This window comes from Blastomyces gilchristii (assembly GCF_000003855.2).
Source record: "Blastomyces gilchristii SLH14081 genomic scaffold supercont1.2, whole genome shotgun sequence".
Classification (NCBI taxonomy): Eukaryota; Fungi; Ascomycota; class Eurotiomycetes; order Onygenales; family Ajellomycetaceae; genus Blastomyces; species Blastomyces gilchristii.
Genome location: NW_003101681.1, coordinates 4,228,091 through 4,241,945, shown reverse-complemented (window position 1 = coordinate 4,241,945; position 13,855 = coordinate 4,228,091). Strand labels below are relative to the sequence as shown.

The following is a 13,855-nucleotide window of genomic DNA, read 5'->3' as shown; positions in this document are numbered from 1 at the left end:
CCGTGATCGGCATTATGACAGTTCACTTGTACCTGGCTATCCCGGGTATGACCTTCGAAGAGTGAAGCTATTTGTCTAAGTCGATAGGAACAGGATAGACGACGAAAAACGGGTATTGCCTGCTGTTTCCAGAGAAGTACGACTACTGTATAATAATGGGCCTAGCCTCCCGGTGTGACAACAAACACGGGAGAAAAGGGCCAACCACAGAGTATCCGAAAACTGGCACCAGCGGGGAACCGCTGGGGAACCGAACCGGAAAAATAATGGAATGAAGAAACAAAAAGGGAGAGGTAATATAGAGGACTATAAAACGGGTATCAATGTGCTCTGTTTTTTCGCCCTGTCTTGGGCCTCTTTGCCTAAAGTTGTGTGAAAAAATGTAGCGCCCCCATAATGTTGATGATTTAAAGTAGCCAGCCTTTAAATCCGTTCGAAACGGGACATATGAAGCCACATGAAAGAAGAATAGAAATACAACAAGGCAACAGAAGCATTACCAGCAGAGAACACTTTTGACACGTGTTGCAATGATTATTCCCCAAGTCTTCTATGGAGTTGAGAACCGAATTCTGCTTGGAAATGTACCGTACATTGGGTGGGTGATTGCCCAGGTGTGAATGAACCTCTTCATCAGGGTCCGACAATTGAGCCTAGATAAAGCCTTTATCGGTCTTAGCAGCAGCCGAAAAATCTCACAAAGGACCACTCCCTTGATATTCCAATCGATATGAAGGTAGTATGCAAAGACCCTAAGCGTGGCCTGACGGGGCTGGACGGGAGAGGCGCGATAGTTGTTCAACCCAACCAACACACTGGGCTGCAATTGCATGGTAAGGCGTCCAAAGATATACCGAGGCTAAGTTTATCTGTAACCCATGACAGCTTGTCCATTGATGGAGTTTGACAGGGACGGGAGTACTCAGTATTCAAAAGCAAGTAGTTGTGGTTCAAATGTTGTTTCCGTCCGGCCCAAGAAGCCTTCAGGGCCGGTTTCCCGATTAAGGTTAGCCTGGATTTGCGGAAAATCTTCCCAAGCTCCGTATCAAGTTGAAGCATCTCCAGCCCGCGACGCAACACCGCAATTTCATCTAAACCTCCCTCCTACATGCGACTTTCCTGCTACCGATGACATCGAAGATTCCGGGCCAAGCTTTCGCTGCAATTGCGCGGCAAGGGCGCTGGCGTGCTCCCGCCGCTGCTCTGTCAGTTTGCTCGCGAGCCACTGCCTCACATATCCAAAGACATGCTCTCTCCTCCGCTGCGAGCCCATCAGAAACACCGACAGCACCCCGATGGAAAGAGACCCCACCGGCAATGAAAGCTCCCGTACGGCTGCGTGGGAGCCCAAACATTCCAGAGTATCCCGTCAATTCAGACCCGAACATTCTCAACCAGTTCTACATTCGAATGCTAGGTCCTGACGGCGACAAGATGCTCACGGAAGAGGTCAAATGGCAAACCGTTACGCATAAAAGCTTTGATCAAGGGCGGAGGGGTTTCAACGAGCGATTGTCTTACCTTGGTATGTTGGATTGCTCGTGATTCATTTCTTTTGGCATATCATATGCTCGTGAGTGCTGATCTGCAACATTCAACAGGCAAACAAATTGTGCATCTCCAGGCCTCGCTCTCTCTACTGGAGAGCTCGTCTGTTTCTTCGCCGCAAAAACTCGAAGACCCATATGGTCGGACTCCGTTCGAGCATCCGTCCTTGCAAGGCTTGGACGCTCTCACCGAAGACAACAAGAATATGAGGATAAACCGAACGAAGCTGGCCGCACTCGCCGAACAATATAAGCTAGGAGAGGTCTTGAGATGGGTACCAAGATATGTATGAACATTCGTTTCGTAAAGTAAAATTTTGCCGTTTCCCGCATGCTAACTGTTCCATAGCGCAATGATCTTCCGGGATCCGGATTAGAAGTCGTTTTGACGCAGGCGATTTACGCGGTGGTTGGTGCAGTTGCGCTGGAGAAGGGGGGTGCAGTTGCGAACCAGGTGGCACGGGATTCTATACTCAAACCTTTGGGATTTGACATCGGCATGCCACGAGACACTTTATAGGGTGTTTTTCTTTCGTTCTTTTCTTCCTTGGGGATACCGCATTTTTGGTCGGCGTTTGTACGTTTATTAGACTCTTTTAGATTCTATGCGATTCTAGGTATTTATGTATTAACAGGATTTTATTTATATATAGTTTTCTTCTTCAGTTGTTCATTAGCCTAGATCGTTTAAATTAAAGACAATTATTCTATCTATATAGCGTATGTTTGATTCCTCTGACACCGCCCGCGTAACCAAGAAAAAAATACACGGCCAGTTCTTATGGAGTCTCCGTTATTCAGTCTGCGCACCACGATATCGCAAGATCATCAATGGCGTAACCCGAGAGCTGAACTCTGACAGAAAGCCAGAGGTCAAAATACAGGCAAAATCATGATAATTTTTGTGTTGACTTGCACTGTCTGTTGGGTGCGTGAGTTATAATATTTAAAAATACAAGAAAGAAAAAGTTTGGCGAAAAGCTTTTATATGGGATTGGGAGATGGCGCTAGACTCTATTTGGTCGTAGCGCCAAGTGGGCTGGTATCAAGTCGACGATGCCACTTGCTCCAAGCCGCGGGAAAAGACAAGATAGCGAATAGATGCTTTGAACTGTTGAGGAGTGATAAATGTGTTCTCTGGCGCCATATTGTATTTGATACCCCTTTGCTGATTTTCGTACCGCTGCGATGGCTAAATAAGCCCATCCACAGGAATCACCCGTTCCCTTCAACATTGAACCCCGTGCTGTTTGATGCCCAACAGCGCATCATGGCGTCCGCAGTATTCTTTCTGGACCTGAAGGGCAAGGTATGATCGATCCTAGGAAATTCGGGTCTACTAACATTTGTAGATTCGTTATTTCAATTCAATATACTTGTGTGTTGGAATAATCCTAGCTGACTAGCGGTTGATGTAGACCCTTCTGGCTCGCAACTATAGAGGGGATATTCCCATGTCCGCAGTCGAGAAATTCCCTATCCTCCTCAGTGAAGCAGAAGAAGAGAGCTCTGCTGTCCCTCCGTGCTTTTCTGATGAAGGCATAAATGTACGTTTATATTAGTTTCCTTTCCAAGTCCTGGGGAGTCCTTCCTTTCCCTTACCGTGCTGGACACCACCTCATATTTACGATACGATTACTCCATTAGTACCTTTATATCCGCCATAGCAACCTTTATCTCCTAGCTTTAACGAAACGAAACACAAATGCTGCGGAAATCTTGTTATTCCTTCACAAGATCGTCGAGGTTTTCACTGAATACTTCAAGGAGTTGGAGGAAGAGAGCATCAGAGATAACTTCGTTATCATTTATGAATTGCTTGACGAGATGATGGATTTCGGATACCCACAGACAACAGAGTCTAAGATATTGCAGGAGTATGTGCATTGTTCTGCTCAGATTCCCAGATTCCTTCGAACAAACTGCAGACCCCGTCATTGCTTGCAAGATCCCTGTCTAACGTCGCTTCAGGTATATTACCCAAGAATCACACAAACTAGAGATACAGGCTCGACCTCCGATCGCCGTTACAAATGCCGTGTCTTGGAGAAGCGAAGGAATTAGATATCGCAAGAATGAGGTGTTCCTCGATGTGGTCGAGTCGTTGAATCTCCTGGTATCCGCCAATGGCAATGTCCTTCGATCCGAAATCCTAGGGGCAATCAAAATGAAATGTTATCTAAGTGGTATGCCCGAACTAAGGCTGGGTTTGAATGACAAAGCAATGTTCGAAACAACAGGAAGAGCAACAAGAGGAAAGGCCGTCGAAATGGAGGATGTAAAATTCCACCAGTGCGTTCGATTATCACGTTTTGAGAACGACAGAACAATCAGCTTCATTCCTCCCGATGGGGAATTCGAACTTATGAGTTATCGGTTAAATACTCAAGTGAAGCCCCTGATATGGGTCGAATGTCTGGTGGAGTCACATTCAGGTTCACGTATTGAATATATGCTGAAGGTAAGCAATTCCAAGTAAATTTAGATACTAAGTCTAACTGTTACATAGGCGAAAGCTCAATTCAAACGCCGGAGCACTGCAAATAATGTTGAGATTTTGGTTCCCGTCCCGGAAGACGCAGATTCTCCAAGATTCCGCACTAACATAGGGTCTGTCCATTATGCACCAGAAAAATCCGCAATAATATGGAAAATAAAACAATTCGGTGGCGGGAAAGAATTTCTCATGCGCGCTGAACTGGGATTACCGTCAGTGAAAGGAGACGATGAACATGGAGGCGGTATGACTGGTGGTTTTGGCGGTAGTATGGGGGGTGCTGGACAAACTGGAAAAGGCAAACGTCCAATCAACGTCAAATTTGAGATCCCCTATTTCACTACTAGCGGAATCCAAGTACGATATCTAAAGATTATTGAACCGAAGGTAAGGGCTTCTCTTTTACTTTTTTGCTTTTTCCTACCTATCCATCTCCATCAGCATGGGCCAAAATTCCAATGACCCAAATTCGGCCACCTGCATCCCAAGAACGCATTTGCGATTCTATGACTGGACACATTGAAGCATCAGCGCTTTTATGCCAAGCTCACAGTCTACCCCCCTACATGCCGTACCCCGCACTCGATCAGCGTGCAACACATTCTCCTCTAGATTTGTTCAAAGCAGACCCCCTACTTCGGCCATCCGGCTGTTCCTCGTCGGAGAACCGACATTAAAACAACTTTGCATGAGCGTGCTATCTTCTGCCTGCCCTCCCACTCACCCACCCTCTTTCCAGTCATCGCTATCATTCTCCGCACCTTAACACTTTTATGTGGGCGAAATATCTAACTAACAGCGCGTCCCTTTATATAGCTACAATACCCATCGCTTCCGTGGGTCCGATATATTACTCAGTCAGGCGATATTGCAGTTCGTCTACCTGACGTGCAATGATACAGCCCATCCAATGAAACGAGAGACACGCAGCGTGAACGAAACACGGACCCTAGGCCGGGATAATAAAATGTGTGGAAACAAACCGTTCCGTTCAACTATAGTCATGAATGTAATTTTGTTTTCTTAGCACCGCATCAGCGGGAGAGGCTAGCTGATGGGCTTCCATATCATACCTTATAATCTCTACATGAACCGCTTTTACCTTACCCGAACGCGAGGAGGCCGTGGCTTTTTTCACTTCGTGTCGTCTCTGTAGTTGCTTTATGGACGGCCCTTAGGTTGGGCTAGTTCCTTGCGCGTATGGCTGTGCACATTTAATAAATGATAAGACGATAGAACCATTTGGCTTTAGCTCCTAGTATCTGATTTTCTTTTCTCAAACTACAGCGTTGCTAACCCCCTTAAAAATGGGAAGTAAGTTTCGCATAATAAGGTCGGGTATCGAGAATTCAAGCAATATGGATGGTGTGGGGAATTCCTTTAGTTTTATTTTGTTAGGGGAAAAACTCGCATAATCTATGCGGTCTCCGAGGGAAGATGGAAAACGAGGAATGAAATAATAAACCAGTGAAACAGATGCCAGTAGGGTAAATCTAAATTTAACTAGCTGATTATCTTATTTGATAATATTGTGCGGGATTTGTCTTTAGGAGGGGAGAGTTGGAAGGAAGTAAGTGGTGGGTTAACTAGGCACATGAATACTGCTCGAGGAGGGATTGCAAATGAGGTTTCGGAATATGCTGAGAAACTAGAATGCATGTTTTCAAGGTTTATCGCTATATGTGGTGTGTAGTCCATACGAGGTGATGCATAGAAGAGTATCTGTGAAGACATTTTCATTTACTGAGGTTGCTATCTTCGGGATATCTTTAACCAATTCCATGTGTCTAGGTAAGTGACCGCTGAGAGTGGGGACACGATTAGGAATCGGGAAACTGTTGGAAAAGAAAGCGGAAAGGAACTAGCCAAAAATAAGACCTGAGGAAGTTGAAATGTTGCCTATAGAGAAGGTGGGGTCGACGTGTTGTAACGAAGGAATGATAATATCTTCTGCAGGATATTCTCAAGCAAAAAGGGAAAGAAAAACAGTTATGTTCGGATTTCTACAATTGAAGCGAACGTAATTTAAGCCATGGCAAATAGATGACAATGGCAGCTGGTAGGGGGCGTAAAGAAGAAGATTATAACTCGATAGATGATGGCTAGATTCCGATTGTTTGGACGGGTTGATTCCACAAAAATACCGATCTTCTGAACTGCGAATCAGGTTCTTGGTAATGCATGATATAGGACTACTACAGCTGATCAGGTCAATAAAGGTTATGTTTTAGTTTCTGTGAAAGTGCATAGCCAACCTACTTGATCATGGGTTGATCAACGGACCCAAATCTCCCCGTGCCCACTTGTCCAGCACCGCCTCGTTGCCTCCGACACCCCTGATGGAGACGATAACCCCTCGGCTATGAGGCCCTAAAGTACGTTAGGATCTTCCTTCATTAAACGCTTAGGAGCACTCACTTCGACTTTTCATTCCATGAGGAACCCAATGAGGAGGCCTGAATGCTCGGATCGCATTCAACGACTGCTCGACGTCAAGACTGCGTTCAGGAAAAGGGCCGCTAAAAGCTGCCAATCCAAGCAAGAGAGCCAGGTTTCCAGCAAGAGCTGTCTGTCCGGGGACATAAATATCCAGATTATTGTAGTCGTAGGTATATGGCATAAGTTCTGGCATCCATCTTGGGGATCCCGGAGCGGCAAAGACATTAAATGCAGCATCGAAGGCAAGAACTGATAAATGATCACCGGAGTCTATGGGTTCCAGATGTTTGAACATAAGTCTTCTCCAGCCATGCGCCTCGTCCGTAGTTCTAATCTCTTTTTCCACACTAGTTTTCTTGCAGTTAAACGGCACTCCCAGGAAAATATCCCTTTCGGAATCATAAAAGAGAGAACATTCTTGGACATTGATACCCCCAGGCACGTGTGCCTGGGTGATTGAACCAGCGTCCCATTTTCTCCATCCAGTTGTTGCCACAACGGAAACGCCATTTGGGTCTGTCGGTGGGTACCAGTACGACTGGGGGTCGCGCATTTCACGCTGGACTTCGTAGTCTGGTTGTACGAATTCGATATTGAAATAAAATTTCAACAAGTTGGTAGACATGATGGTTTCGAGTACGATACCACGTGGGAGATGCTTGAGGTCCGCTAGACGCGGAAAATCTAGGTTGCTAAACATAAGTTACGGCGGTTGAAGCGCATACTGGGACCACCAAAGTTACCCACCGTGATTGATAAAATAAAGGGTAAAAAGCACACTCGATGTAAAGCTATAGCAAATTGCAAGGTTTTCGCTCGGAATGGACAAGTTGCTAGTGGCCTATGTTGCTGGTTTGGTCATGCGTGAGTGTTGACAGCAAAGCGCCCTGTTTTCATTGACTTTTATGAGTCAAGGGAAATAACCTGGCCTTTTATGCTCAGCCTAAATGAGGCAGGAATACCAAGGAGCAACATAACCTGGAGGAACTTTGGGAATTTGTCAAATACATCACCTTGCCAGCTACTCATTTCAGCCCCTTTTTTCCCGACTACGTTTGGCACAAAGAGTCAAAAGGGCTGCGTGGATACCCGACGCGAGGCAGAGTTGTCAGGGCTAAAGTTGAGATCATAAGGACACTGAAGTCCTGGTGATAGTCCAAAGTATGTTTTGGTATCAAGAATCGTTTGAATGGTCAGTACCCCGTAGTGTATAACCCATGTTAAGTCAGCACCAATGAATCACCCTACCTAGTATCAACTATCTACTGAGGCGTCGCATGGAGTGTCAGAAAGATGCCGTGGAAACTCGTTCTTTGGGCTTCAGTGCTGACACGGTAAGAGTTGCGGAATCCCAGGGACAGTTCTGTATGGAGTCCGACAGTCCGACAATCCGTCAACTGCGAGAGGATGACAACTTCACAAAATATCAAAGCCTCCGGTGCATCTAAACTGGACAGTCACTATCCAGTAAAAGATATGCTCGTCTCACTTGAATGTGGGAGATATCGTTGGGAGCCGAGTGTATTGTTTAGTGGAAAATTATCCGTATCTATTCCTCCTGCCTGCCCAAGGTGCCCAATCGACCTCTGATGATAGGTGGTTTCCTTAGAAAGCGTCGGTGATTGTCGGTCCATGATAACCTGCTGGCCAGTAGCCTATAAAATCAAAGTAAACTTCAGTATGTGGGTGGAATAACCGCTAGAAAAGCCCACTTGCACTTTAAAACCAAATGTAGTACTACTCCTGGGAGGTCCTTCTTCTTAGAAGAAGAAGGAAAGCCGTGACATATCTGACGGTGAGAAAAAGGAGAAGACGAAAACTGACAAGAAAGAAAACGTATACTAAAATAGCGAAGATGAGGAAATCTCATCCTTGATATATAGACGTGTTGAAAAGGGCAGCTGACCTTGGCAAAGCAGACGTACGGAGTAGTTACATGTAACTACCTTCTTCCTAGCTTCTTTTAGCTAAATATTTCCACAGAGTTTGACACTCATTGGTTCAATTGTATTGGGCCACCCGCAGCTGTCAGGTCACGAAGAATGGTCTAGGTGAACCGGACGAACAGGAGACAGAAATTGCTGGATATTGATTTTTTTATGTTATTTATATATATATATATATATATATTTCCCCCCTGCCTTCGGTTACACTTCTTCCGAGCTGCTTTACTACCCATCTGCATTTGGAGGGCATGCCACTGGTGCTGTTTGGTGTATATCCATATTAGCATTGGGATTTCTCCGTGCCCATGGCGCGAAGGTAACCTTGAAAGACAAACCGACAAGACATCAGTTCAGTCAATGTTAAAATTTTGAACAAGAGAGCCCACTTGTTCTTGGAGCATGGAAGGAATAGCGAGTTTATTCCAATAGTGGGTTGTTGATGCTCACATGGACCGAAATAGACCTACCATCAAGTGGTCAGTCAATGGCAGGTTTTCAAACGCTCCACTACTGGGCAGCGTTGTGACTCTCACACTTAAGAATAAGGCCAGCAATGTTGGAAGGAATCCTTTTGAGCCCTGGCGATAGGAAAACATTTGATGGTTGGGAATTAGGCTCAATCCCACCAAAGGGTGCATCCATTCTCTACGGACCTGACAGCCCAATCGAAAAGGATGATAGGCAAAAATAACCGGACAGGCGGAATAAGACTCGTCCACCAAGAATTCATTGTTAAGAGGTTGAAGTTGTGTTAGGGGACAGGAGTCTTCTCGCTGTGCTGTAGGAAACGGAAAAGAAAGGAGAAGTTGAAGCTTGGGTAGAAGAAAATTGACGTCTTGCATCTCGCGCATATAAATAATAGTTACAAATCCGCCTCCAAGGCAAACCTTATTTAATCCCAACAACAAACGATCTTTTCATCCTATTTCTTTTCTCTCGACTCCCACCAGCTATTGGCCGGTGCATCGATGCGTCAGCTACTACCTTCGTCACGCAGAAAAGCTTGAAGAATATGTTCTAGTGTCCTGCTGTTATTCTAATTCCCTTAAGCAGCGTGCCATCACATTCAATGGCTGTCCCTTCATGCCAATAAACTTGAGGCTGTCCAATTAACTACCATTTACGGAGTACAGTGGACCCGGAGGCTCTACTGAAATTGATCGTGTACAGTTTGTGTTGTTCGAGGGTGTCAAAATCAATTTCGAGAAGAATTAGATTGGTTCGCGCCGGGACTTTTCTTACCAAGTCGCTTGACCTGGTTAATGCAATAGCTGGTATGGGCATATAACAAAGGTCGAATTTTATGTTCATTTCGTGCATACACAGTGTTTACTTTACGACATACGCTGCCGCTGTTCCTATTACATGATTTTCTTTCTCAATTTTTATAGTGATACACACAGCAAAGTTAGCTAGGTGAACTGGCAGTCTGTTGAACGAGTTTGTGAACATTGTCTGTACTACGGCAGTCTATAGTGACAAATGTGTCAAATGGCTTTTTTCAATGTTTTTCCAGTGTAAAAACTTAATTCCACATAATTCTGATTTTATAGTCACACACAAATTACACTAGTTCTAATATAGTTAGTATATTTCTGTATGTGGTTTAGTCACTCTTGGCTTTCAGACTATAGTTACCCCACAGATCTCTCTGTAATTCTCTCAGCTGTACTGTACTGTACTCCGTATAGCCCCCGGGATAGAGGCGCCTCCAGGTATATAGATATAGAGTTCCCTTGGGTATAGAGCCCCTGGGTATAGAGCGGCCCCGGGCATAGAGATGGATATATTCCCCTGGAGACTGGCCGAGAGATTGTCCCAGGTCGAGAGCTCCCCACTGATGTGAGTCATTATTTCATACTTCAATGAGAAGATCTTGATTGCTAATACAAATCAGTATCAGTAATGTGTGCTCATTGAAACACTAGTAACTATAGAATATCCATTTGTCACTAATGCTAACGCAAACGCTCATACAAACTGGCTTCATATGCTAGTTTGACCAGCAGAAGTGTACAGAGGTAAAGTGCACTCTATTGGAAAGTCGTGCTAGCCACCCACCTTAATACTTTGAGGGCTGGCTAGAAACCCCGCGCCATGTTAAAAAGTCACACAATAAGCTGCAAATTGAACCTAAATGGGGCTGAGGGGCAGAGTTGACGGACAGATTGAGGTGTGTCTCGTTTTATAATGCCAATGCGATGGCTGGGATCATTCCCAACAAATCAACACTTTTTGTCTGACTTGGTATGTTCATAAAATAATATTGAAGTCATGTTTATATGCTCAAGGTCATGTACGGAGCATCCCTTGTTAATGTATTGAGCTGATGAGCAAGTTGTTGAGAGATAGGAACTCATTGCTATTTTCAATAAGATTTAAGCTCTTTTCGGATTTGCAGAGAGGAAAATAATATTTAATCAAAGCCAACAGGATTACAATGCTATCTTGGAAGATGACTAGCAAAACCCAGGAAAACGCTTAGATATTGAAATCGGATATCACAAATCGTTCTTGAGAACCGTTCAACCCGCCACAGACGTTAAACTCTTCGGCATCCCCTTACATAACTTCATTCCAACAATGGCCACGGCCAAGGGCTTTGTCGCAATCACTTCCTGGGAAGTTTCTCCAAGTGGGGCCATTCTTCTTGCAATTGGAAAACCAGCCGTTATAATCCATGCAGGTGTCACGACGTCGCTTGCATTTGCCATGGATGTTGTATTTGTAGCTGCAATTGGGACCACCGTGGTTGTTCATGCACGCTTTCTTCCCCTTTCGCTTCTGGAGGCGCCCGCTGTGGTCGTGGTCAAGGACGACCTTGACCCCAAAGTCATATACGTAGGCGTTCCCATGCTGAGCGTGCGGCTTTGGAGGGTTCTCGAGGTAAATAATGCCGTCTTTGATGATATTGCCTTCGACACCGGTGACGTGGGAAGTCTGCTTCCTGCCTAGGACTGAGTAATCGCCGTGAATTTTTGGGAGTTTGAGCTCTCCCAGGTGGTTTGCCTCGTGTTGTTTCCCGTCATGCGAGACTATGGCCCCCTCCACAGGGAAATAAATTCGGAATGTACCGCTGGATGGATCGTAGAAATAATTCTTCAGCTTTCCCCATTCCTGGGGGTTGCTCAGGTAGTGCTGGTTTAGGTCGCCACGTTCGTGCTCTGGAACTTTGACCTTCTTGAAGCCGATCAGCTTAATGGTATTGTTGGGGAGCTGATATTCGAGCGAGTTAAGGAAGCGTTCTTCGAACATGGTGATATCGCGGGCAGCAAGTTGCTCTGCCTGAGTAGGGCTCCATGTCATTGCGAGTGCCGCAAGTGACAGGGCCTGGGAAAAGAGTGCCTTCATTTTGTAATGGACAAAACAATTCGGCTTTGACAGGTTGGGTGGAAAAAATGTCAACAATGATCTGTGTCTTCCAACATGAAAGGTAAAAAAAATCCCCCGTGGATCGTGCCCACCTTTATATATTCACCCTCCTCCCCAAATATTCATGGCCCAGGACCGTGAATTCATTCCTGAAACCATTTGCTGCGTCCTCTCATACGTTTGATTAATGTCAGTCCCCATTAGCAACTGGGCCGCCTCGAAAGTGGCTAAATTTAACAGCTATACGGCGTGTTCCAAGAAAATGTACGAGGTTATCCGAAGAGATTAAGGTTCCTCCCCTGGTCGTGGATGAAACAGTAGGAATTCTTGACGTTTCTGGGGTAACTCCTCTGTATAAAACTTCACGGTTTGTACCGTTGAGCTCGTGTAAAGCGTGCAAGGCTGGAGTGCTTAGCTGTGCCGGCTCTATGTTGCTAGCATAGCCCAAAGCATGAAGAGATTAGACCTGAGCAACTTGGCGCATACGCTTGATGAGGCTGCGTTTGAAAGGACCAATGAGGCGCCGCACATAACAAGGAATTTGTTTCGTCTGCTCGTAAATTCCCAGCCGTGACGCTGGAAACTCCACAGTGGATGATCATGAAGGATCAACATGCTAGTCCTACTCCACATCAAATCTTCAGAACGATGATTTTTTGCATAATAGGCTCCCTGGTGCCAAAAAAAATACCAGATGCTTCCCGTGTCTAGCGCTGGTCGAGCGTGGCTTGGATCCTGCCCTCTGAAGGGTTACAAGGCCTAGCCAATCACACTCTACTATGGTAATCGGAGGAGCAGAGGCATGTGAAGACTGCTTTGTAGTCGGTGTCTGCTGCCAAGGCTACGTTCGATTCCGCTTCTGGTTGAGCGTGCGTCAACCGCATTCATCATGTCTAGATGCAAAGCCCCATCCCCGTTCGTGTTAGCTTTAGCCAGTGTCTCAAAGCTCGTACCTTTGAGATCCACCGTCCGATACAACCTCAAGTTTTGCGGCCTTCACAACCATTAGCCTCCATAAACCCAATGTAACCTCTCCCTCTATTTGTCCCTCCCTCTGCGTGTGGTGGGAGAGTTGGCCAGCAGCATGGCCCCTTATATGAGGATAAAGCGTATCAACTTTTACAATTTAGCCACATCCCAGCTATGCTTGCCCCAACAGAATAGCGGGTCTGTCAAAGTTCTCAGGCATTCATTGAGAGTGTATGTATAAATTTTTGTGTTTGATATATTGTTAATGCTTTTTCTTGTTTTTTCCATATTGCTTCAGGCAGCTCATCAAATAAAGACTGATAATCTCTCCCACCCTGCACATGGGATAAAGAGAGGGAGAGGTTACATTGGAATTTTTGAAGGCTAACGGTTATCAAGGGCTCAAAACTTGAGGTTGTATCAGAATCCTGATGAAGGATCTTATTCCATCTTGCCCAGGACGGTGACAATGGGAGCATATGATTGACAATGAGTAAAGGATTTTCATGAGCAGCCCCCCTCTCTCATACTACTTTCCAGAGCCAAAGTCTTTGGAGAACCTCTAATAGTTGCATCATAAATACTCTAGTTAGTCTCTTTCATTGTGAGATCATGGCAGGCTAGTTTTCTAACAACCTTTACAACTAATAAAGTTATCAATGAAGAGCTTACATATTTTGATTTTCTCTATTAACAATGATTGAGGTCACTAGTACTATTTCTCGACTATTGCTAAGAGCTGCATCAGACACTTCATGAATTATGATCTCAATTTTTCTCACTAGAGCAACAGTCTTGATTATGTTTGTCAAATTTGTCAGTTAGTATAGACAGATCAAGACTCTGTTAAAATAGCTGCAACATTCTATGTATCATCACAGCAAGTGAAGTAGTATTTTGCAAAAATAAGAACCTGGATTCTCGACAATCATGCCTGAGATAGTGTGTAGAGGCCAGAAGCTGAAAGAAAAAGTACAAATTTGTTTGAAATTATTGAGTGCCTCAACATTCCAATTTTCTGTGGTATATAATCACCCACTGGTTGCAATAATAGCGTCTTATAATCATACTCTGAGTTACTATTT

At 45.0% G+C, this 13,855-nt stretch overlaps 3 protein-coding genes across 4 annotated transcripts; 2 read left to right on the top strand and 1 right to left on the bottom strand.

Annotated features, from left to right (window-relative positions):
* The first annotated feature begins 887 nt into the window (after nt 1-887).
* On the top strand, nt 888-2,381 carry BDBG_01290 (RNase III domain-containing protein). Its single transcript, XM_002628336.2, has 3 exons — nt 888-1,525; nt 1,602-1,834; nt 1,897-2,381. Exons 1-3 carry the CDS (start codon nt 1,129-1,131, stop codon nt 2,065-2,067), a joined length of 801 nt encoding a protein of 266 aa, XP_002628382.1. The 5' UTR covers nt 888-1,128; the 3' UTR covers nt 2,068-2,381.
* A 168-nt stretch (nt 2,382-2,549) lies between these two features.
* Nucleotides 2,550-5,791, top strand: BDBG_01289. 2 transcript variants are annotated; one of them, XM_031720269.1, is made up of 7 exons: nt 2,550-2,697; nt 2,760-2,856; nt 2,966-3,094; nt 3,195-3,424; nt 3,519-4,008; nt 4,057-4,431; nt 4,861-5,710. In XM_031720269.1, exons 2-7 carry the CDS (start codon nt 2,818-2,820, stop codon nt 4,939-4,941), a joined length of 1,344 nt encoding a protein of 447 aa, XP_031576376.1. In that variant the 5' UTR covers nt 2,550-2,697; nt 2,760-2,817; the 3' UTR covers nt 4,942-5,710. The 2 variants fall into 2 exon arrangements, with proteins under 2 accessions (XP_031576376.1, XP_002628381.1); XM_002628335.2 differs by having other exon boundaries at nt 2,599-2,856; nt 4,861-5,791.
* Nucleotides 5,792-6,215: 424 nt separating this feature from the next.
* On the bottom strand, nt 6,216-11,780 carry BDBG_16348 (uncharacterized protein; the record flags this gene model as incomplete). Its single annotated transcript, XM_031724315.1, has 9 exons — nt 6,216-6,239; nt 6,304-6,414; nt 6,463-7,167; nt 7,973-8,138; nt 8,409-8,450; nt 8,897-9,007; nt 9,831-9,899; nt 10,291-10,312; nt 10,996-11,780. The coding sequence occupies 8 exons, from the start codon at nt 11,778-11,780 to the stop codon at nt 6,308-6,310; spliced, it is 2,007 nt and encodes a 668-aa protein (XP_031576375.1). The 3' UTR covers nt 6,216-6,239; nt 6,304-6,307.
* Between the last annotated feature and the right edge of the window lie 2,075 nt (nt 11,781-13,855).